At 43.1% G+C, this 24,648-nt stretch overlaps 1 protein-coding gene across 4 annotated transcripts in view; it reads left to right on the plus strand.

Annotated features, from left to right (window-relative positions):
• GLT1D1 (glycosyltransferase 1 domain containing 1) overlaps nt 1-24,648 on the plus strand; it is a 139,710-nt gene that overhangs the window by 23,421 nt on the left and 91,641 nt on the right. For all 4 annotated transcript variants that reach the window (XM_059040032.2, XM_059040031.2, XM_067015552.1 and 1 more), the window contains 4 exons: nt 1,208-1,356; nt 4,944-5,049; nt 12,554-12,605; nt 24,342-24,378. In XM_059040032.2, coding sequence (XP_058896015.1) covers nt 1,317-1,356; nt 4,944-5,049; nt 12,554-12,605; nt 24,342-24,378 — 235 coding nt within the window. In that variant the 5' untranslated portion in view covers nt 1,208-1,316. The remainder of the gene's footprint in view (nt 1-1,207; nt 1,357-4,943; nt 5,050-12,553; nt 12,606-24,341; nt 24,379-24,648) is intronic.

Genomic DNA, 24,648 nt, shown 5'->3' on the forward strand with positions numbered 1-24,648 from the left:
TAACAACGTGTCTTGGAGTTCATTCCAAATGACTTCACAGTGATCTGCACTCTTTTCTGGTCTCCTACTGATGCACACTTTGGTCAGTGTTAGTCTTTTTGCTACTTCGGGCATAGCCTCGGTGCTTATTCTTGGGTGCGTGTTTTGCACTCATATCCGAGTGTGTCTTTGGAATCAGTTCTGAGAAGTGGAGTTGTTTGGTCACAGAGTTTGTGCATTTAAAATATATTAGCTGTTTCTACTTTGCCCACAGAAGAGGTTGTACCAGTTTACCCAGTATAGGAACGTTTATTTCATGAAGCCATGGGCAGACTTTTGTTCTTTACAAATTTTCTACGTTAAAAGGATGCCTGAAGTTGATCACCATTTCTCATATTTAAAAGCCCAATTGTAGGGGTTTTTTTGTTTTTGTTTTGTTTTGTTTTGTTTGTCACGGACTGCAATTTTATGGTGATACCTAATTTTTTTTTATTGGGTTGTTAGGTTTTTTTCTTATTGATTTATGAGAGTTCTTTATATATTAAGCAAATTAGCTTCTTTCCTTTTGTAAGTGTTGTAAATAGTTGGGGTTTTTCCCCCCCAGTTTCTCAGTTGCCCTTTGATTTTGCTCATGCTATTTCTGCCATTCAGGAAGTTTCCTTTTGGTTTATTGGATTTGTATTTTAGATTTCTGTTGCAAGGAACTGAGCCGGGATGAGAAGAAAAGAGACATATTTGAAAGATATTTGGGAGGTAGAATGGAAAGGCCATGGAGTATTTCTTGAAGCTCTGATAATGGGTGACTTTTGAATTCTTGATTAAAAACTGAGTCACAGATGCCTAAACACAAACTTTGAGAAACAGGAGAAAAAAGCGAAATCAAAGAATTAAAGAAGGGAAGGGAGCTTTCTGGTACAGCAAATTTCGCTGGAAATGGCCGTGGGTGCCTTGTGTCTCAAGGCTGCCAAGCCTTCCTGAATTATCCCTTCATCCTGCTGGCCTCGGTCCCAGCCATATGGTCCCAGTCCCAATCCTGGTATCTGAGACTGGTGGACGAATGTGTTTTAGGTGGATTGTCTCTAAAGGACAATTCAGAAAATATGTATTATTAACTCTTGATTTGACTGATCTTTGGATTGGTTTTCAGTTTTAACCACAGCAGCAACTTGTGCCCTTTTAATGTTTTTCTCTCCTGTCTTTTTCTTTCTCTGTGTATTTTTTGATAAAGGGACCATCTAGAAGCTGCGGGTCACGTGTGTATTCTGAAAGATGCCTTGGACTTTGAAAGCCCATCCGAAATCTCCAGCTTCATCAAGGCTGAGAGCTTGGAGGCAGCTATGGCTCTTCATCTATACAGAGGGGGTAGACTTTTGCCAGGTAAACCCCCTTCCCCAAAGGTGGAGTACTAGCGGTCACAAGACCAGAGCGCCTGCGACTTCAACTTAATCATCGATGAAGCAGCTTATCCCCGCTCAGAAATGGAAGGGATACAGTCATCTTTGTGCTTTGCTCTTCTAAATGGAGTCCTTCTCTAAAAACAGTGTCACTACACCAGTTGAGAATGGATGCACATATACTGAAGATGTTTTTACAACATGAAGAGTCTTTTTTTTTACAAGTTTTTTTTTTTAAATAAATTTATTTATTTTTGCCTGCTTAGGGTCTTCATTGAGGTGCGCGGGCTTCTCATTGCGGTGGCTTCTCTTGTTGCGGAGCACGGGCTCTAGGCGCGCAGGGTTCAGTAGTTGTGGCTCGCGGGCTCTTGAGCGCAGGCTCAGTAGTTGTGGTGCACGGGCTTAGCTGCTCTGTGGCACGTGGGATCTTCCCGGACCAGGGCTTGAACCCATGTCCCCCGCACTGGCAGGCGGATTCTTAACCACTGCGCCACCAGGGAAGTCCCTACAGCATGAAGAGTTTTATCCTGAATGTTTTTGATGTGTATTTCTTAACTCAAAGTCTAATTTTCAAAAGTTAAAAATGGGACTCTTTCACAAAATATAGAAGTGAGCACATAGGAGAGAGTTTATTCAACTGATTTATTAATGAAGAAACTACTAAGATGCTAAAGCCCGTTTAAAGAGCATTTGAGGGACTGAGATTTTTTTTTTGAATTTTATTATTTTTTTGATGCAGCAGGTTCTTACTAGTCATCCATTGTATACACATCAGTGTCTACATGTCAGTCCCAATCGCCCAGTTCATCCCACCCCCACCCCCACTTTCCCCCCTTGGTGTCCATACGTTTGTCCTCTACAGCTGTGTCTCTATCTCTGCCCTGCAAACCGGTTCATCTGTACCATTTTTCTAGTTTCCACATATATGCGTTGATATACGATATTTGTTTTTCTCCTTGTGACTTACTTCACTCTGTATGACAGTCTCTAGATCCATCCACGGAGGGACTGAGATTTGAATAGGCTAGGATTAGGTTAGCTACAGAACTGGTTATGTCCGGCAGGGCAATCAACCGTAAGCTTTGGGGCTTTCTTTTCTTTCCTTTTCTTTTTTGGCCATGCTGCATGCATGGCATGCGGGATCTTAGTTCTCCAACCAGGGATTGAACCCGTGCCCCCTGCTGTGAGAAGCCCGCGCACCACGAAGAAGAGTGGCCCCCGCTCGCCACAGCTAGAGAAAGCCCGTGCGCAGCAACGAAGACCCAATGCAGCCAAAAATAAATTAATAAAAATAAATTAAAAACAAAAACAAAAAACACTGCCTCCTTGGACCTCGAAAGGATGTGCATGCAGTTATCCTCTTGGCTTTAGCTACAATTTTTGGATATTTCTTCTTAACCCTCCCAAGGCCAATTCGAGTTCACTGAGAGCCCAGTGGCCACCGAGAAGATGCAGGGCAGATAATTTTCTTGTTGAGCCGTGAGTGGCTTTTTCCAAATATGAATTAAATGACATGGCAGTGACAGCTTTTCAGGAGATAGTATGTCACTTGAGGCCCCAAATTACCTACAGTAATCATCATACGGGGATAACACTTCGCTCAGCAAAAGGTGTCAACTTCTGAAATTTTCAGATGTTTCATTGCTAAAGGTGACTTCCTGTTTCCCTGCACTGTATCAAACCTTATTTAATCTTCCAGCTCTCTCTCTTGCTTCCCACACCATAGGAAGTTGGACCCTCTCTTCATATACAGGCCTTACTTTGTATATTTAAGTACATAACTTAGCGATCTTTCCAAATCAGCGCTTATGCTGAAAATCGGTCACTCCCAGTAGTTGGCTGAGAAAAAACCTCGTGGTTTCCTGAACCTGGGTTCTTAATCAGATACCTGATGCTGCCTCTTCCCTTAGGTTCAAGCCTAAAGCATGTTCTCAACAAGAAACAGAGGAAGAGATTAGTCAAAACCTTAATTTCCCTTTGCTGTGTAACATATTCATAGATTCCAGGAATTACAGATGGACATCTTTGGAGGCTGTTATTCTACCTACCACGGACCTTTCTCTGGTCCCCAAAGATTCAAGTCCATCCCACGTGCTAAACTCATTCACCCTGTCTCAGCATCCCCCAAAGTCTAAGCCCATGGCAGAAGAGGAGTCATCTCTACCACACTTGCCTTTCTGTGTCTGCCTGGCTGTTTTGTATTTTTGGAAAAGGTCACACCGGTCCGTAGTAAGAAATGCAAACAATATAAAATGTTCTAGAGAGAAAAGAAGTAAGTTTCTCTCCTGTTCCAGATCTGTCATCTTCCGGGTTCCTTCTTGTTTCTTTTGGCCACGCCTTCAGCTTGTGGAATCTTAGTTCCCCAGCCAGGGCTTGAACCTGGGCCCTCAGTGAAAGCATTGAGCCCTAACCACTGGACTGCCAGGGTCCCTTCTATAGAGGCAACAGCAGCTAGGTTTTTTCTGTTTATCCTTTCACAGGTGTTCTTTGTACAGAGAAATGTATGTTTATTGTTTTCCTACATACATATTGTGTTAATCAAAATGCACTTGATTTTTTTTTTTACTTAAAAAAAATTTTTTTTAAGTTTTCATTTGAGTTTTTAACTTACAGCCTTTCTGTACCTCTTCTGTGTTATTGGTGTGCTTAGTACCTAAAGGCTGAATTCTTCTCAGTGAACTGAGAGGCACTTCACCAGAAAGAAAAAAGATAGAATCTGCGCATTTGCGTGACAAAACACTTCTAAGGCAAATACAAGGAAAGTTCTGCACCTTTTCCACTTACATGTTGAATCTCGGTAGAGATGGCTTGTTTGAGAAACCCCAGTATGGACTCAAGTTAGATCTGGTCTGTTTAGCGGTTTGCCTTTGCTCTTTTGAAATCTTTATTGACCTTGGGAAGTCCTTCTGGGGAGCCCTGTTTGATGAGCACTCTGTTTAACTTGGTCTGTGCGCGCTTGGCGCCTTGTGAAATGACCAAGCCAGGGAACGCGCCTTCCATCAGCCCAGGGCCCTTCGTTCAGAATAAGTGTGCTCCCCGGGGGGGGATCCGTTTCCACTTGACACGCGCAACATCTCCAGTATTTTTGGTTCCCATATACTTGTGCCCTCCACGTCTCATCGCTGCTGTTGTACTGTGTGTGCCTGAAGATACAGTCTGTGTCTCTTTCCTCTCCCTCTTGGTTCCTTGCCAGCACGGTGACTGTTATTATGAACAGCAGATCTAAACTTGAAGCCCTCTTTTTCTGTCATAAACACCAGCAGCTCCAGGTTAACCCATTTCCGAACGATACGCTTGGCTTTGATAGATGGAGGCTAACAGCATTTTTCATGTGTTAAAATTGAAAGCAAATTGATTTAAAATCGTCTTGTCTCACGTGATGAACCCCATGTCATGTTCATAACAGTGACACCTGTTCTCTTCAGAAGAGCTGGGTAAAATTCAGCAAACAACCAAACATGCTCCCTGCGTTCTGGGAACTTCAGTTTTTGATATCGTCGCTTTGGGATGGTTAGCAAGGGGTGTTTCCAAAGGTAAACTGTGCTTTTTGTTAATTATCCTATTTTGCAGGTCATGGAATTCCTTTTGGAATCATCTTCGGTGGAACTGATTTAAATGAAGACGTTAAGCAGGGAGAAAAAAACAAAGTGATGGGGAAAGTCCTAGAAGAAGCCAGGTAATACTTACGAGAGTTTCAGAGCAGTTAAGCATCCAGCCCTTTTGGGTGAAATGCACTGACACAAAAAGACAGAGGAAACCAGTAGTTTGGGAGGTTTACATGTTACGGTGTAGAATCAATTTCTTTCTTTTTGTTCATCTTTCCTTTCATTCGGTGCCTGTTTATTTTGCCAGAAACAGTCATTGTAAACAAGCTATTGCACTTGAATAGTTCTTTGACTACAGTTAATATTGGACGAACGTGCTTAGAATGTTCTGAGTGGTGGAAGAAACAGAATTCTTGCTAAGAGACGGTATGGATAAACTCAAGCTTGGGGTTGACTTTGCGTCAGGTTTGCCCAAGTAAAATATTTTTTCCAGTTTTCTTGAGATACGAGTGACATGCAGCACTGTGTAAGTTTAAGCTGTACAACATAATGATTTGACTTGCGTACTTGAAACTGTGTAAGTTTACAGAACATTCATCATCTCGTATGGATACAAATTTGAATAAATAGAAAAAAAAACACCTTTTTTCCTTGTGGTGAGAACTCTTAGGATTTACTTGCTCAACTTTCACGTATAACATACGGCAGGGTTAATTATATGTATCATGTTGTACGTGACATCCCTGGGACTTATTTACCTTTACACCTGGAAGTTTGTACCTCTGGTTGCCTCCATCGAAATGCCCCTTCCCCCCTCCCCGCCTCTGGTCACCCCGAATTCGGTCTCTTTTTCTCTCAGTTTGTTTGTTTGACTGGTTGGTTTTGAAGGGTGATTGACCTATAACCCTATGTTAGTTCCTGTTACACAACATAGTGATTCAATATGTGTCTAGATTTGAAGATGATCCCAGTATAAGTCTAGTTTCCATCTGTCACCATACAAAGATGTTACATAGTTACGTACTGTATTTACTGTCTATCCATCTATGTGATTATTTTAACTTGCTGTTCTCTTAAGTTCAAGCACATTTTAACAACGCTGCCTTTTTACTTCCCCACCCTGCTCCCCGCAACATTTACTGTTTCTGACGTCGTATTTTACATCTTTTTGTTTTGCATCTCCATTAACTAGGTAGATTGGGGTATACAGGTGATTTTCCTACTCTTTGTCTTTTAACCTTCCTACTAGCTTTATACACAGCTGATTTACCACCTTTACTGTATATTTGCCTTCACCAACGAGATGTTTTCTGTGGTAATTTTCATCTTTCTGGTTGTGTCACGTGGAATCTCTTTGATGTGGATCTTCGTATACGGATCTCGGGGCTGTATACGAACAGTTTGTGAGAGCAGCCAGCGAGTGGATTTCTCAGTAGGGTCGCTGTGGGTATTTTGGGCAGGATAGTTCTTCACTGTGGGGCTGCCCTGCATGTCCCTGACTCTGGACACTGTGTGTCCACAGCACCTGCCGGGTACCGCAGCAGTTAAACGCACCTGCCCACACTTCTAGCCCCTGGGATGGGAGTAGTTATTGCCCCTGGCTGAGAACCCGGAGCTGTACTTGCCAACCTTTTCTGTGTTGAGGCATTCTTAGAAAATGATAATATCTCTACAGCATTCTGGAGTGAACTGGAAGGCTTGGTGGGGAAACAAAAACACCCCATTTTCTCTTTATAACAATCACAGTCATAATAACTAACATCATAATAACATACAAATCCTCTCTGTTCATATAAAAGTTGTGAAAAAAAGCGCTAATGAAATCGAAAGAAGAAATATACACGCGCACCCAAAGCAAAGCAAAGCAAAGCACTCTTCTTGGCAGGCTTTCTGGGGTGATTCCACGGAAGGGTTGACGTGGGTGGATGTGGTCTCGAACCCCCGTGCACCCACTGGCTGCTGATGATTCAGAGTCTCACCTGCCATCGAATCACCCTGAATTCAAAACTTACCGAAAACCCAACCAGTACCGTTGAAGCATCCTTTCAACTCTAGTAAATTTTTGAATCATTGTGGAAAAAAAGACACAAAACAGGTGATGAATTTTTAAAACGTGGACACATTGCTTTATTAATTTTTTAACCACTTTCCTGAGGAATGATTGCCATGCAAAAAGCTGTACGTAATCAACGCACACAACTTGATGAGTCTGGAGATCCGTGTATACCCTTGAAACCATCATCACCATTTATGCTGTAACCACATCCATCACCTCCAAAAGTTTACTCCCACCTTCTTTATTTTTATTATTTTATTTTAATTTTTATGATAAGAACACTTAACAGAAAATCTACCCTCTTAGCAAATTGTTTACACAATTACTTGTAGGCTCTCTGCCGCACAGGAGAGCTCTAGGGCATATTCATCTTGTACAACTGAAACTTTGTGACCTTTGACTAATACCTCCCTGTTTTCCCCTCCCTCTGTTTCCCCCTCTCCCAACCCCTCCCATGCTACTCAGGCTTGCGTGAGTTTGACTACTTTAGATTCCACGTGTCCGTAGAATCATACGGTATTTGTCCTTCCGCGTCTGGCTTGTTTCCCTGAGCATAAATGTGTCCCAGGTTCATCTGTGTTGTTGCAGATGTCAGGGTGTCCTCCTTTTTTAAGGCTGAAGAGTATTCTAGTGTATGTGCATATGCCACATTTTTCTTATCCATTCGTCTGTTGATTGACATTGAGGTTGCTTCTGTGTCCCCAGTAAGTGGCCAACCATGAATTTTCTTTCTTCTTTCTTTTTTTAAAAAAATTATTATTATTATTTAACATCTTTATTAGAGTATGATTGCTTTACAATGGTGTGTTCGTTTCTGCTGTATAACAAAGCTGTACTGACCATGAATTTTCTGTGGCTCGTCTGTAGCCCTCGCATGGCTGAGAAGCCGTGGGAATCCAGACTTCTTCAAGCGTATGTAACTGTCCCATTTCTGATCCACACCAAGGACAGAACCCCAGGTTCTATTTCGCAGCCTAATTTTTTTTGTGGGGAAAGATAGGTGTCAATCTTGCCCCTTAAAACTAGGGTTACAAATAGGTGGCATTGCATTTCAGGACCCTGCTTCTTCCTGAAGACTTCCTGGACATAAATGTGGAAATGCAGCCTTTTTAAAAGAGAGAGTACGCTCCGTGTATGTACGTGTGTTTTACAATAAATGAAGGTATTAAAACAGTGTTGGCTCACCTCGAAAGGTGATCTATCATAGGTTTTCTTCTTCTTGTTGTTCTTACACCCTAAAAAATTTATTGCCTTTAGATTCCTGCAGTTTGTAAATGCACTGTCTCATAGAAGGAAAATCACTCTGCTTGGGAGAAACAATATGGAATGAATTCATCTTATGATATTATCATTAGCATTATTCATTGTGTTGTTATTGAAACACACATTGATTTTTATTTGGGGTTATTGATTGGAGTTAGTGGGCAGGGAAATTGCATGAATCACAGATTTCTTGTCTGGCACAATACAGCATACTTGTCTGCAGAACAAAGCATTGAACTTGTCTAGCTTTATAACAGGTGTTTCATTTAAATAGTTATCTTTTCCCTTATAAGATGTAAGGTACATTTTTCAACTTTTTTAGTACTGAAAACTTTTCCTGTATGGCGAACTTATTTTAGCATCCACTTTTTGGCTTATGATTATTATAATAAGTATTTGGTAGTTATAAACACCAAAATTAAATAAGGAGTATTTGAAATTTGTGGAAATTGTTTAGTGAAGTCTTATCCAGGTGCATATGAGAAAAACTTAACATTGCCAAGCAAATGAGCAAAAGAGAGTTTGTATGAAATGAATTGCCTCACAAATACTCTCACGATTACAGAATCAATGGCATGTGAAATTACTGCTTTGTAGGTCAAAACTGGTTGAATGTTGGCAATTTCATATGGTTTTTCAGTGTTACTAAAGATGTTTTTGACAAACAGAATTCTATGTCAAAGTAAGTGTGTTTTGAAAAGGCAGTGTTCAAGCAGAAGTACAAAAGTGGTACTTGTATATTTTTCCTAAAAATTGTATTATTTTATTTTTTATGTTACCTTAAATAGTATTTTATTTTATTTTTTAATTGAAGTATAGTAGATTTACAATATTGTGTTACTTTATGCTGTACAGCAAAGTGATTTAGCTTTACACATATAGACACTCTTTTTTAAATATTCTTTTCCATGATGGTTTATCACAGGATATTGAATGTAGTTCCCTGTGCTCTACAGCAGGACCTTGTTGTTTATCCATCCTGTATATACTAGTTTGCATCTGCTGACCCCAACCTCCCACTCCATCCCTCCCCCAATCCCCCTCCCCCTTAGCAACCACCAGTCTGTTCTCTACATCCGTGAGTCTGTTTCTGTTTCGTAGATAAGTTCATTTGTGCCACATTTTAGATTTCACATATAAATGATATCGTATGGTATTTGTCTTTCTCTGTCTGACTTACTTCACTTAGTATGATCATCTCTAGGTCCATCCATGTTGCTGCAAATGGCATTATTTTGTTCTTTTTTATGGCTGAGTAATATTCCATTGTATGTATGAACCACATCTTCTTTATCCATTCCTCTGTCAGTGGACACTTAGGTTGTTTCCATGTCTTGGCTGTTGCAAATGGTAGGAATGTGTTATTTTAAATATCTTTATCTTCCAAGGATCTTTGGGCTAGAAACTCTCTTAAAAGGTTACCTATTAGGTGGGTGTAAAGCCAGGCCCACTGTTTCCATGTGAGGAGCCACAAGAAAGACCGTGTTGTCTGTGGCTCTGGAATAAGTGGCGTGTGTTTCAAGTTAGCTCCAGTTCACGCCTCTGATTCTGAAAACATTTTCACACGCACCTTTGAGGAGAACTTTCCCACGACTCTCATCCTTCCCTGCCGTCTTCAACCGACGCTGTAGCTGCTACTGATGCCTCATCTCGGGGCCCGCAATGAGCAGGACGTGATGGTGGGGGCGGTCACGTGGGTGGGGGACAGTCACAGTCAGCCGCCGGGCTACCGTGCACACAGAGTCCGCTCCACACACCTGGGACATTTTCCTGCTCTTTCCTCCCCCTCTCCACCCACGCCTCCCCCTCACCTGCTTCCTGCTGGAATTGAAGGCATAGCTGTTCCTTCTCTTACTTATACATGTATACAGGCAGCAGGTATTTTTGCCCGTCTCCTGGGTGCCAGACACTCCAGGGGCTGGGGAGGTGGCCACGACCAGAGCAGCATTCCAGCTCACGTGGAGCTGACATTCTCACCGAGAAGCAGAGCGTCACGCTTGCCAAGTGAGTGGCTTTAACATTCCACAACACCCACCTTGAGAACTGCACTCGTGCGTTTATTCATAAATGCTGCGACGGGGTAAATTGCTTGGTCTCTGTGTTGTTGACCTTATTCTTTGTTCGATGGCTCTTCTTGCTTTTGGTGTCTTTTTTTTTTTTTTTTTCCTGAAAGTTTTAGGCCGTCAAGTAATTTGTTCACTGGCCACGTGGGGTGCCCTGATGTTTTGCACAAGAAGTCCCAGCAGTGGTGTTAGTACTAGTAGAAAAGAATAATAGCAGATGTTTATCAGATGTTAAATGAATTAGGGACCAGGAACTGTGACAGGCAATTTACGTGCCTAGTTTGTTCTGTTTGATAAGTTTCTCATTTTTGCAGATTTCCACAAAGGAAGGTTTCGTCACTCCTTGCAGTTGCTATTTAGTTGCTTTTCCCTCCTTTTTGTCCTCATTTCTTGGAGTGAAGTTGATGCCCTCAGAATGCAGTGTATTTGGGTTTCTTGCCCGTGTTCGGGGGGCGTGGAGAGCATCTCGTAAGTGATGCCAGCATCCCCATCCCTCCTGGGCCCAAATGCAAAAGGGTCTGATGTGGTCTCGTCCTGCTTTGCTCACGTTTATTCTACCCAAAGGGGAGGATTCCGTATTCCTCCCTTAAGTAAGAGGCATGCGATTGGCTGTGTCTGCGACTGGTGGCTGGTTTGGGGAGAGTGGGGAGGAGGAAGAAGGAAGAGGCTTGGAGAAGACACAGGCAGGGGGGCGTGAGCTCCCCTTTCCAGGTCATGCCAGTGGGGAGGAATCATCTATGAACGGTCTTTTTTTTTTTTTTTTTTTTGTGGTACGCGGGCCTCCCGCTGCCGTGGCCTCTCCCGTTGCGGAGCACAGGCTCCGGACGCGCAGGCGCAGCGGCCACGGCTCACGGGCCCAGCCGCTCTGCGGCATGTGGGATCTTCCCGGACCGGGGCTCGAACCCGCGTCCTCTGCATCGGCAGGCGGATTCTCAACCACTGCGCCACCAGGGAAGCCCGAACGGTCTTTTTTTTTTTTCTCTTTTCTTGGCCACGCCAGGTGCCGCTTGCGGGACCTGAGTTCCCCGACCAGGGATAGAAACCGGGTCCCGGCTGTGAAAGCGCTGAGTCCTAGTCACTCAGCCGCCAGGGAATTCCCTATTAATGGTTCTTGGTGGCAGCCATTTTTACTGTGCTGTTTACGCCCTGATGGCTTTCTATTTCTACCACTCATACGTTTGTTGATTGGAATTCTACTGTAAGGAAGAGTTGTCGGTTTGACCCCATTTACTCATTCAATTATTTAGTTCCATGGACACGGACCCGCGGCTGTTTACTTTATTTGACTCTGTGGGTTGGTTACCCATCACTCCTGTTACTTATTTTGCTGCCCGGATCACCGCAGCCATGGCCATCGGAGATATTTTGAGTTGTGACTCCTGCATCCTTTCGACAAGCCCCTGCCATGTTTTGAGCGCTTTCTTACTTTCTGGCCCCATAAGATGTTCCTGGTTCATTCCACGTGTACCCCGTGCTGCTGCTGGAGACCGCCATTTCTCGATGAACGGGGACATTAACTTTCCTAACCCGTGAACATTCAGTAAACCTTGAACGCTTTGGCCTAGTTTTCCTTTGGCAAAGCCGGCGGACCGGACCACCTGCCCCTGAATATGATTAAGTTCCTTGCCTCTCTAGTGCATCTTGTTTTCTGTCTTTTTTTTTTTTTTTAAATAAATTTATTTATTTTGTTTTTGGCTGCGTTGGGTCTTTGTTGCAGTGCGTGGGTGTCTCGTTGTGGAGGCTTCTCTCCTTGCAGAGCGTGGGCTCTAGGCGCACGGGCTTCAGTAGTTGTGGCACGTGGGCTCAGTAGTTGTGGCTCACGGGCTCTGGAGCACAGGCTCAGTAGTTGTGGCGCACGGGCTTCGTTGCTCCGCGGCATGTGGGATCTTCCTAGACCAGGGCTGGCACCCGTGTCCCCTGCGTTATTAGCAGGTGGATTCTTAACCACTGCACCACCAAGGAGGTCTCTCTTGTTTTCTGTCTTTATCTCTGCTTCTCTCACCTTCCATGAGGAAAAAGAAACATAGGAAGTTTTGAGCTTCATTTGTTCATTTTCTGCAGACAGAACTTTTTTTTTTTGGATGTGAGTGGAGGTGAAATCTAACAGCCAATGACCATGACTCATAAAGATTGATCACACTGTAAATTCAGCTACGTACGTGTCTCTCACAATTTGTTCCAAAGGGCTGTTTCACAGTTATGTTAATTAGATTCTGCCCTAATCGTTTTCATTATTTTTGCTCACTTTCCTAGATTCGCTGTCGCTTTCACGGAGTCAATGAGGGAAACGGCACAGAGGCAGTGGGTACGTGTTCATTTCGCGTTTTGATTTGGGTTATGCTGGCAAAGTTGCAGGATCGGAGAACAGAAAGGCAGTTTTATTAGAGCTGACATGGTTCCCATCGGCACCACCCATGGTGGCCACAGCAGTGTGTTATGTTTCCCATATGTTGATGTTTTTTTATTTGGATATAGATACTCTCAGACCGTCACTGATTTTTTTTTTGTTGTTCTTCTTGAATTGCAAAAACAGCCCAATAGCCAGCTCTTTTCTTTTTTGTTTTTTTTTTGTTTGTTTGTTTTTGCAAATCTCTCTCTCTTTTTAAAAATAATTATTTATTAGTTTGGTTGCACTGGGTCTTAGTTGCGGCAGACAGGCTCCTTAGTTGCGGCATGCGTGTGGGATCTAGTTCCCTGACCAGGGATTGAACCCTGGCCACCTGCGTTGGGAGCGCAGGGTCTTAACCACTGCGCCACCAGGGGAGTCCCCGCCAGACCGTTTCATGCTTTGTCTGTTTTCATTTTATGTGCTCAGGTGGGATGATTTACGGACTGCACTGTAAATGTGCAGTAAATGTAAATGTGCAGTAAATGCACTGTAAGTGTTGCAGCATCGTTGCACACGTTAGGAGTAGCAATCCCTTAGGTGGAGTTTCCTAGGCTGGACTCTTTATCTGAAGGACTTGAATGAGTAGAGGGCTTTGCAGCTCTACAAGTTAATGCATTTACTGACTTTTAAAATTCATTATGATTTGGCGGGGGGGGGGCGGTGAAATGAGCTGGCGGGAATCTGAATCCTCCGTGGGGAGTTCTGTAGAGGACTGGTGGGGCCGTTGTCTGCAAAACTAAAGAAAAAGCCAGCTGAAAGGTTGCTTTCCTCCGGTGGATCGCAGGCACGATCCTGTTTCCTCAGATGGTCACCCCTGCAGTTGTTCTGGGCCACTAGCGTTGCTGGTCCTTGTGCTTTACCAGCAAACCGTTGTGCACAGCACTCAGGCCCTTGTCATCTGGAGGCATTATTCCCGTTGGTGGCATCTTACAGGCTATGCACATTCTTTATCTATAGGCTTTCACTTTGTAAAATCGAACTCTTGGAAACGGCTGCAGTGGGACAAGGGCAAATGCAGTCTTTTGTGGGACTGGTCGACCTTTGCCAAAGCCCAGAGTACTGTGTGCACGTGAACGTGAAGATTCCCTGCAACCAGAGCGTGCATATTCTTATTTTTCACCTCAAACTCCCCAGGCAGAGAATCGAGGGTGCATTTTTCAGTGCAATGTAATGACTGAAAAACGGCAAAGCTTCCTGGCTCCGAGTTCCGTGTGCATATCAGTTTGACTGTCCACCTGCCTGTGGCAGTGATGGACCAGTAATTCTCAAAGGGGGGTCCCTGGGACTCTTTCAGGATCCGCACAAAGTCAAACCTATTTTGTCATAATGCTCGGACATTATTAAAGGCGTGATGAAAGGCAAAAGCCTTTTTCACCATGTGAAGAGCAGTGGCGAGGAAAACAGCTGACGCCTTCATCGTCATGAAAGCAGGGGTACCCATCTGCACCGATGGATTATTCACCATCACCCACTTATAGTTTAAAAAAAAAAAAAGAGCCAGTTTTTCACTTAAGAATGTCCTCAGCGCTTCCCTGGTGGCACAGTGGTTTTGGGTCTGCCTGCCGATGCGGGGGACGGGGGTTCGTGCCCCGGTCCGGGAAGATCCCACGTGCCGCGGAGCGGCTGGGCCCGTGAGCCGTGGCCTCTGAGCCTGCGCGTCCGGAGCCTGTGCTCCGCAACGGGAGAGACCAGCAGTGAGGGGCTCGCGAACCGCAAAAAAAAAAAAAAAAAAAAAAAGAATGTCCTCGATGAAGCATAAAAATGATAATTTTTTATCAAATATTAACCTCTGAATACATGTGTTTTTTTGATGTTCTGGTGATGAAACAGGAAGGATGTATCAGCTTTTTCTGCTGCCTCTGAATGAGGGATGGGGGTTATCTTGAGCAAAGGCCCTGGTGCAGTATTGGGGTTGCAGACCGAACCAGCCACGTCTTAACGCAATTTTTTATCTGAAGGGCTGATAAGCAAACTATGGTTACTCAGACTTGGGCATTTTCTTAAAAATGACTCAACTGAGTGAGTCACTTCAAGGAAGACAACGGGAAGTGTCTATTGCCAACGATATCATTTAAATTTTAAAGCCAAGATTAGAATCTGGTAAGCCACCAGGAGGTGGACAGCTTCCGCTTACATCCTTCCCTGATGAGATCAGTGGTTGTGTTAACAAATGTGAATTTTTTTTTTTTTGGCTGCTGTGTGATGAAACGGTTCAGCATTTGCGAGATCTGCATCACTCAGTGAACCAATATGTTTCAAATGACTAATTCGTGGCATCACAGAATCATGCATAGATATCAGATCCATCAAAGTGCAAGATAGACCTATGGATTAGAATATATCAGGGTATGATATAATTTCAGGTTCCATATTGCAACTAACCTTGAATGAAGCTACCATTTATTGAGTTTTGGTGTCATGTCCAAGAATAATACCTATAATGATCTGAAAAGGCTCCTTAAAGGCCCATATGAAAATATTCCTCCCGTTTCCAGCTACCTATCAGCAAGAAGCAGGATTTTCGTTATACACTTCAGCCAAAGCAACATACGGAAGCAGACTGAATAGAGCAGCAAATATGAGACTCCAACTGCCTCCTGTTAAGCCAGACGTAAAAGAAAGCTTTTCCCTGCTGAAGCCAGTTTATCCTCCATGATTTCCCCCCCTTTCCCTGACTTCTCAGTTTTAAATGTCACCTTTGTCTGTAAAACCTGTGGCCCTCCCAAACTGGTACAGATGTGTTCACTGCTGTATCAGTTATTTTTGCTACGTAACAAATCACATCAAACAGAGTGCCTTAAGACAGCCATTTACCATTTATTCTTTGTGTTGTCTGGGCATTTCTGGCCGGGGTCAGCTCAGCGGGGCTGGGTAGCCCAGCGGGGCTTTGCTTACGTGCTGGGGCCTCGGCTGGGATGGCTGGGACAGTTGGTGTCTCTCTCCGTGTGGTCTGTCGCCCTTTATTAAGCTCAGCGGCAGGAGAGAGCAGACACCAGTGCACGAGCAGGCTGCAAGCTTCTGCCTGTGTGATGTTTGCTACTGTCTGTGGGCCCGAGCAAGTCAAGCATGGAGCTATAGCCTCTACCTCATTATGGGACGATCTTCAAGGTGGCCTTAAAAAGCAGGGATGCAGGGAGGGAGCGGTTTACTAGGTCCATTTTAATAATCCGCCACACTTACTGCTTATCCCTCGAGATTGTAACACCTATTTATTTACTTATTTATTTATTTATTTTTGTCTGCGTTGGGTCTTCGTTGCTGCGCCTGGGCTTTCTGTAGTTGCGGCGAGCGGGGGCTACTCTTCGTTGTGGTGCGCGGGCTTCTCTTCGCGGTGGCTGCCCTTGTTGCGGAGCACGGGCTCTAGGCGCGCGGGTTTCGGTAGTTGCAGCACGTGGGCTCAGTGGTTGTGGCTCGTGGGCTCTAGAGGGCAGGCTCGGTAGTTGTGGCTCACGGGCTTAGTTGCTCCGCGGCATATGTGGGATCTTCCCGGACCAGGGCTCGAAGCTGTGTCCCCTGCATCGGCAGGCGGATTCTTAACCACTGCGCCACCAGAGAAGCCTGGGATTAACTTTTCGATGTAATGATGAGAAAACTGTGTTAAATGCATAGACCAGTTACGTTTGGGGCAGGCTTGCTAGCAGTGGTGAGAATATCCAGCAGTGTGTCCTCTGTCAAATGATCTTTTTTTTTTTTTTTTTTTCCCTTGGCTGCGCCGCACAGCGGGTGGGATCTCAGTTCCCCGACCAGGGATTGAACCCGGGCCCTCAGCAGTGAGAGCGCAGAGTCCTAACCGCTGACTGCCGGGGAACTCCTGGAAGGATCATCTTACATGTCCAGATTAAGTTGACCATTTGCCTGTCACCCAGGCGGTCAGCCACACCAAATCTACCCTAATCCTAGGTTAGCAGTCTTTGTTTTCAGACAGATGCTTTTCCAAATATAATAACAAGGCGTTTGAAGAAAAGAAAAGGAGAAGTCAGCAAAAATTGTTTTGTCTTGGATGATGATGTCACAGGCAGCATCAAAAAAGCTCATAAAAGAAAGGATGAATTTGTTTTTATTGTTTCAAGTGGTGGAGGTTAGTTATTAAATTCGAATGTGAACCTGTTTTTTAATACAGCTTTAGTACTTTTTTTTGGTGGATGATTTTTCAATAAAGTTCAGCTCAATACCTTTATTTGATTAGTTTTTACAAATGAAAACTGTGTAGAAATAATATAAAGGTTCATTGTTCAGCCATATCTGTGTAATGCTTTGAGATGGATTTTTGTGGAGAGACTACTTGTAGTTACGTGTTCAGAACAGTGATGCAGCTTTTGAGTAGTTAACTTTCAGGCTGCATTATTGAACTGCCAGCTTTTGTTTTTAATTCTTCTTTATTTCGGTGAGCAGGCTTGGCTCAGGTCCATACTTAGTTAATCCTACGTAATTACTATCAAACCAGGATCAAATTCCAATTATCCCAGATTAGAAGGATGTATGGTCTTTGCTTCTTACTGCTTTTGTGATTTCATGTCGAGTCTGTATAGATAAATATAGTTTTGAGCATAAAATCCGGCCTGAAACTTGTTATTTTCTCAAACTTCATTTTTACGAAAACACAGGCTCACTCTTGATACCAGTACTGTTAATAGAAATACAGTGCAGCCTACAAAGATGAGCCATGGATGCAATTTACAACTTTCTGAGAGTCACATTTTTAAAAGTAAGTGGAAACGAGGAAAATCAGTTTTAATCATCTCTTTTACTTAATCCACCTCCTGGAGTTAGCCGGCCTGCAAAGGGTAAGGGTAGGGGTACTCTCCCCAAGACTGCCCTCACTTTTGACACCAACGGCAAGTTCAGGCAGTCCTCGTAACCACCCTCAAGTTTGAGAAATGGCTTGAAGGACTCAGAACTCACCAGGAGTTACACTCGCTGTTATGGTTTATGACTGGGAACGGAGACAGACTAAAATCAGCCAAAGGAGGAGACGCAGGGGGCTGATCCCGCATCGCCCTCCCCCTGGTGCAGTCAAGACACTTGACCCTCTGGCTGTTGATCTGTGATCGGCTCAACCCCCAGTTATTGACCTGAGACCTATGCAGGGGCTTTTGCCAACCCGAGAAGCCCACTGAGTTTGGTGTCCAAAGTCCACCCTGGGGCTTCATTGCATAGACTTGATTGGTTGGTTGTTTGCACGCATGGTTGAATTCCGTCTTCAGGCAGATTGATGCCACTTGGCCGAAGTTGCCAAGACCGGGGGGTCTTTCCGGCACGGCCAGCCCCTTCCTAAGACTGCTAGCTGCGGCTGGCCTCACCCTAGAGAAATACATGCCCCTTAGGAAATCACATAGATTATTTCCTAGAAGCCCAGGGCAGAAGCCAGACCACCTCTTGGCCAAGGCCAAGTTCCTAACTGTACACCTACTGTATCCAAAATCTTACTATTTCAACACATGAGCAATATAAAAACGACTAAGGTGCTATTTCACAGTTTTTTGGTACTCGGTCTTTGAAACTGAGTGTGCATTTTACTTTGGGGAGGCACATTTCCATCCAGACCAGCTCCGCTTCAAGGACCCAGTAGCCTCACGTGCCCGGGGCTGCAGTGTTGGACAGTGCAACGTGCCACAGATGTGCACGTGAGGAGCGCCCTGTTTCAAGATTTCCAAAACATATGCTCTGGTCTGGTCGTGGGAGACAAACTAACAGGCAGGAGTGAAGGGAGGGTTTATTTTGCGAGCTGTGGGTTAATTTCAGCCCTCTGAGAAAGCTAGGGTGCCCCTCTGGAAACATTATTTTGGGACCTACTGTAGAGCACAGGGAACTATCTCAGTGTTTTGCAATAACCTAAAAGGGAAGAGAATCTGGAAAAAGATAGATATATACGTATGTATAACTGAATCACTTTGCTGTACACCTGAAAGTAATACAACGCCGCAAATCAACTATACTTCAATTTTTTAAAAAAAGGCAACGAGGGGGAAGAAAAGAAACATGACTTTGGAGGCCGTGTCAATGATGGTCCGGCCTCTGGCTGACTTTACACAAATTAGTTTGATTGGATTTTGATAAAGAGAGTTTTATTTTATCTCTTTTAATCTGAAGTGCCTTTGTTTGGGGCCCTTGTGTTTTTTTTTTTTTTTTTTTTTTTTTTTTTTTTCGGTAACGCGGGCCTGTCCCGTTGCCTGCCGTCCCAGGGGGCTTTTTACTGGCGTCCGCCTGCTATGTAGTTATGACTGATCACCCAAGTTCAGCATCGGTCATGTTTTGGGATACTGCTGCTCTGTTGGTTTGTGATATTATTAACCTTGATGGTGTTTTTAGGAATTTGATTCACTGCACGTGTCGAACTGTGATATATGCATTGTGCAAATTTAAAACTAGTCTAAATAGAATTTTGATTTCTTGCTACAGTGTGTAACAGACATTCAGAATACAAATTTGGGCACTTCTAATTCTAGTCCATGTTTAGAATACTTTCTCTAAATTCACCAGACTTTTGCCAGAAAATGTAACTATTTCACCAATATGATTAAAAGCAAATTAGGTATACACACGTCTTAATGAAAGGCTTTTCTCTGCAGAAACAGTGATTGTGGTTTACTTTGTCTCCACTGGGTTCAAAACCCCACAGGTCTGTGTAAAGTTTCACTGCCCTGTTCACGTGCTTTTCTAATAAGTACTCAGCTAAGAGGACTTTCTCTAAATTCAAATATTTATTTATGAACTATTTAAAAAAATCTCGAGCGTGAGTAAATACTGTTGGACACAGTTATCGAATTCAGAAAAGGCACAGTAATAACCAACATGGCACATGGATACACTTCGCTGAGGTTAGTGCTGAGCTAAGCTTCCTGGTATTGTGACTTTTTAGTGATTTTTTTTTTTTTTTTTTTTTTTTTGGAAACTTTGAGTCCCTGCCTTCTGGGGCCTAATTTATCTACCCTACCTTGGCACTCCTTAAAGAAAAGTAACTTTCTGGAAGCAGTTAGGCAATACCTAAAGAGTAATTTTACTTTCGCTGTGTACCTATACTCATCACAATTCTTTTGGCAATTGAAATACAGAAAGCAAGACAGATCTCACTGGCTGTCACATGCCCGTTCATGGCGCAGGGGAGGTCAAAAGGCTGATGTAGGTGTTAGTTCTTTTCTAATCTGAATGAGCTGCCTCTCGCCTAATTGCTGAATTATGTTGTCCTTTGCATTACTGTTCCTACTTCTTCCTGCATGGCCCATCGCTTTGTATTTGATCATCTCCAAAAATCATGCTAACAGCGGAGGAGCTACACAGACCACATCTTTTATCATAGTTTCTATTGTAATGTGAACTCAAAAACATTCACCCCTCTGTTTCATCTTTGGAAACCCTAGTTTGTATGCTGTCCCTCCCCACAAATATCCTGTAAGGGAAACTCCAGGGATTGGTCATATCCTAGGAAGCTAATCATTTTTAATAACTTCTATTAAGATTGGGTTCCCTCAGAGATTTCTTGATGGAACTGCAAGTGTTCTTTGCATTTTTTTTCCCCATGTGAGATCCCTGGGAATTGAAAAGTCTCATCAATTTCAGAGCATAGGCTCTGAGTTAACCTTTCCCATGACGTGGGGCACAGACTTTTGGAATGACCAGAAGCATTGCTCTAATTCATCAGATTGCAAAGGCAGAGAACAGTAGGGGAAGCTTTTGAATAAAATCAGCAATGATTCCATGTTATTTACTCCATAGATTTAACTGTGTTTTATTTTTTAATCTTCCCGGGAATTTTCTTGCTGGCATTCCTATGTCTTAAGTTGCTGGGCTAGATTACGTGTTACACATTCATCCTTTGATTTTGCCCAGGGCTGTTTCAGTTTCATCTTTATTTATAGCCCGTTTCACGTCAGATCCCATAAAACTGGATCCCAATTCAGTTCTCAGACTTCCTTCCCATCTCATTTGTGGATTTTTTCCTTTTCTTGAAAAATCTTTCCTTGTCTGGTTCAGTTGCTGGAATTCAGTGATAAGGTTGTCCCCCCTCCTTTTTATTTTGAACATTAGTATTATTATTATTAATTTGCCACGCCACATGGCTTGTGGGATCTTGGTTTCCCCGGCCAGGGATTGAACCTGGGCCCTGGCAGTGAAAGCGCTGAGTCTTAACCACTGGACCGCCGGGGAATTCCCTGAACATTATTTTCTTTCCTTACTTAATAAACAATATCTAAAGGAAGAGAGGAGAGGGAGAAAAGAAGAGACCCGTGTCCCCTGAAAAATGCCCAATTTCTGTGTTTTGTGATGTATTTTGAAAGCTATACACTTACAGGCCACGATTTCTTCTAAGTAATTTGTAGCTATTTTTAAATGACTTTTAACAAAGCCATCATCAGAAGTTGTAAATGAATATTTTTGCCACCTGCAGAGGATGATATTGTGCATAGATTTTAAAAGTAATATTTATTGTGGTTTCCATTTGGTAGAAAGTTTAATTTCAGAAGGTTATATTAATAAAAGAATGGGGAGTCTTTTTGTTGTTGCTGTCTGTCTGGTATTCCATTATAAAAAGGCATAAATGAGCATTTGGGACTGTTACAAAGTCACATGTATTTATAGGTATTTATAGGGCACTGACTTTTTATATTTAGTGGAGGGTCAAATTAAGTAATGGTTTCTCATAGACTTTAAAAATGGAGAAAAAAATGGAGAATCTTCCCTCTCCACCCTTCCTACACACACACACACACACACACACACACACACACACACACACGAGTCTTCTTCATTTTATGCATCAATGAGCTGATCTTCCAAGGGAAATGATATATATAAGGACTTCGACTCATGTTATTTCAAGGCAAGTGAAACAACAATAAATATTGAGCAAAGAAAGCTAATTTGTATTTAGAGCATTTTAACATAGAAAATGATTTTCAAAATCAATATAAGCCAATTGGCTTTTGCCAGATCTCTTTTCTTAACAATGATTTAAAATAACTCAGATGCAGATTTCCTTTATACTGTCCCTCTATTTTCTTGATTTGCTCGGATAAGATCTTCAAATACCATTTATGACATGTTTTAAAAGTCTATATTGGACTTGATATTTACTTGTTTTGTTGGGGAGTTCAATAGATTTGGGGGATGTAATCCTCAGAGATAGGTAAAGTCAGCAGATAAACCCAGACATTTCCATATAGAGTCAACTTATTCTGTTTATAGAGTTGAGATACCCTTTTAATTAATTAATTTTTGTTTGTGCCCCAAGGAACTTTCTTGAGAGGAGCATTTGGGGTTTACATATTTCTAATTGCACGACACAGTTCTAATGAAAATAGTAGTAAGGTTGTAAGCTCCATTTTGCCTGACAGTCATGAATTGAATTTATATAGAATTATAGTGAATCTGTTTTTGTCAAACACTTGTATTACCTTTAAAGTTAAAATGCTATCCGGGTAGATTTTTGACAGTGCTTCGATATCCTTCTTATGGACGTTTTTTGAGCCAATGTTGTAGACTTAGGTCTGGTTAAAGAAGAGGCACTCTTAGCCTGCACTCCATTCCAATACAATTTTCTTCAGTTTTCTGGTGAAATTATAATTTAACAAAAAGGAATATTTTAGGGCTCTGAGCTAAACTCCGATTTCAAATGGCTGCTATTAACCAGTTTTTTTTTTTTCCATTAAGGTTAATATCTTTTTTAACTAGTAGAGAAGAGACTCTTGAAGCTCTTTTTTTTGCAGTCTTGCTATTTTAAGGGCATTTTAAAACGGGCTGCATCCTGCTATGTGGCGTATTGAGGAGGATACTCAAGACTTTTAGAGGCCTCAGGTACCTCTGATGGATAAATATAAAATGTAATGCTAAGGTCCAAAGCAAAACCAAACCAAGACTTGTGTCTCTGTACCAACGTCCTTATTTGTTTTTTTTGGCCGTGTTGTGCACAGCGTGTGGGATCTTAGTTTCCCGACCAGGGATCGAACCTGCACCCCCTGCACTGGAAGCCTGGCGTCTTAACCACTGGACCGCCAGGGAAGTCCCTCTGTACCCACTTCCGTTCAGCCCGGATGCTGCCTCGCCCAGAACCTTCCCATCCACCAGGCAGAGGGCAGGGTAACCCCCCCTTCTCCCCGTTGCTCGTCTCTCCCTTGTCGGGGCCGCCCCACCTTTAGTTTGCTTCCCAAAACATAAAGCTGATTTGAGGATGCAGGTCAAAGTGGGTCAGCAGACCGTATGCAATATGCAGGATCCTGGTCGCCTTGAGGTCCACCCGGAGCCCTTCACACACATTTAGGTAGAGAGAGCTCGGAGATGCAACCTCTATGATGGCCACTCTTTACCGAGTTTAGTCGTTTCATGCGTGCAGCTGATATTTAGGCCACATGGTAGGAAGATGCACCGTTTTAGACTTTATCACCAAAATGACCATATCTGTGATCACTGACGAGAAACAGCCCTCCGCACCTACTTGACCCTGCTGCCTGTTGGAGCAGATTTCTCACTCGGCGCCTGTAACATCCACCTTTGGGTCTAAACCTGATTTTAAAAATATTTATGTCACTGTTTCAAAACGAGCTGGAGAAATGGATTCTTTTTCTCTCTAGTAGTTTTGTGAAGTTCCGCCAGAAAACACCACCAGGGATAGTAAGTGTATATCTGGGGACACATATCTAGATCAGTCATGCTAGTGTCACAGTGTCCCTTGATGTCAAAGAGGCTTTGGGGGAGGTCCTTACAGGTCCTTGAGACCAGTCCATTCACATCCTGGAAGAATCTGCCCCCTGGTGCCTGTCCTCTTGTTTCCCAACATACTGGGTAACCCTCCTCCTCCATCCCCATCTCCTCCTCCATCTCCATCTCCATCTCCTCTTCCATCTCCATCTCCATCTCCTCCTCCATCTCCATCTCCATGTCCTCCTCCATCTCCATCTCCTCCTCCATCCCCATCTTCTTCTCCATCTCCATCTTCATCTTCTTCTCCTCACTCCCTCCTCCTCCTCCCCCTCCCCCTCCTCCTTTCGTCTCCAAAGGTGGGGAGTGTACTCTCTCTATTCAAGGATTTGTATCCACAAACCGCATTTCCCAAAACCTCTGCCTTCAACCTCAGCTCCTGATATGCACCTGATGGGCTGTATCCCTGGCATGTTCTCTGTCTGAGCTTCATCGCTTTTCTACTAACATAGTAACTATAAATTGGTAATATTGCATTATGCCTGATTTAAGGGACATCTTTGTACTTCTTACCTTAAATAAGCTGTGTTTTTAATAGGCTAACCCCCATTAAAGGCAGAGGTAACTCTTTGCTCTGATAAAGTAACTGGTCTGTGAGTGGCTGTGTAGATGATTCTTTTTTTTTTTTTTTTTTTTTTTTTTTTTGTGGTACGCGGGCCTCTCACTGTCGTGGCCTCTCCCGTTGCGGAGCACAGGCTCCAGACACGCAGGCTCAGCGGCCATGGCTCACGGGCCCAGCTGCTCCGCGGTATGTGGGGTCTTCCCGGACCGGGGCACGAACCCGTGTCCCCTGCATCAGCAGGCGGATTCTCAACCACTGCGCCACCAGGGAAGCCCTGTAGATGATTCTTTGTGATGTTTTCCAAGAGGATATTTTTATGGCTTTCATTTTATTTCTAAACAGCAATGGGAATGGACTAGCAAACTTACTTTTTTTTCTTCCTCCCCTCTTTTCAAAAGCCACATGCTAAGGATAAGATCTATGTCCAGAGTCAAGGTAAGAAATTTAAAATATATATATATATTTGAAAAAAAATGAGTCTTTTATCTTTTAGAGATACCTACTGAAATGAAATAACATGATGTCTGGGATTTACTTGAAAATAGTAGAATGGGTACACTTTTATTATTTTTAACATTAAGATAAAAATAGGAGTACATTATAAAAGAATAATTTAAAATGTAGAAGAATGGCTAAAGAAGATGTGGCACATATATACAGTGGAATATTACTCAGCCATTAAAAAGAATGAAGTAATGCCATTTG

Source organism: Kogia breviceps, chromosome 15, assembly GCF_026419965.1.
Source record: "Kogia breviceps isolate mKogBre1 chromosome 15, mKogBre1 haplotype 1, whole genome shotgun sequence".
Taxonomy (NCBI): domain Eukaryota; kingdom Metazoa; phylum Chordata; class Mammalia; order Artiodactyla; family Physeteridae; genus Kogia; species Kogia breviceps.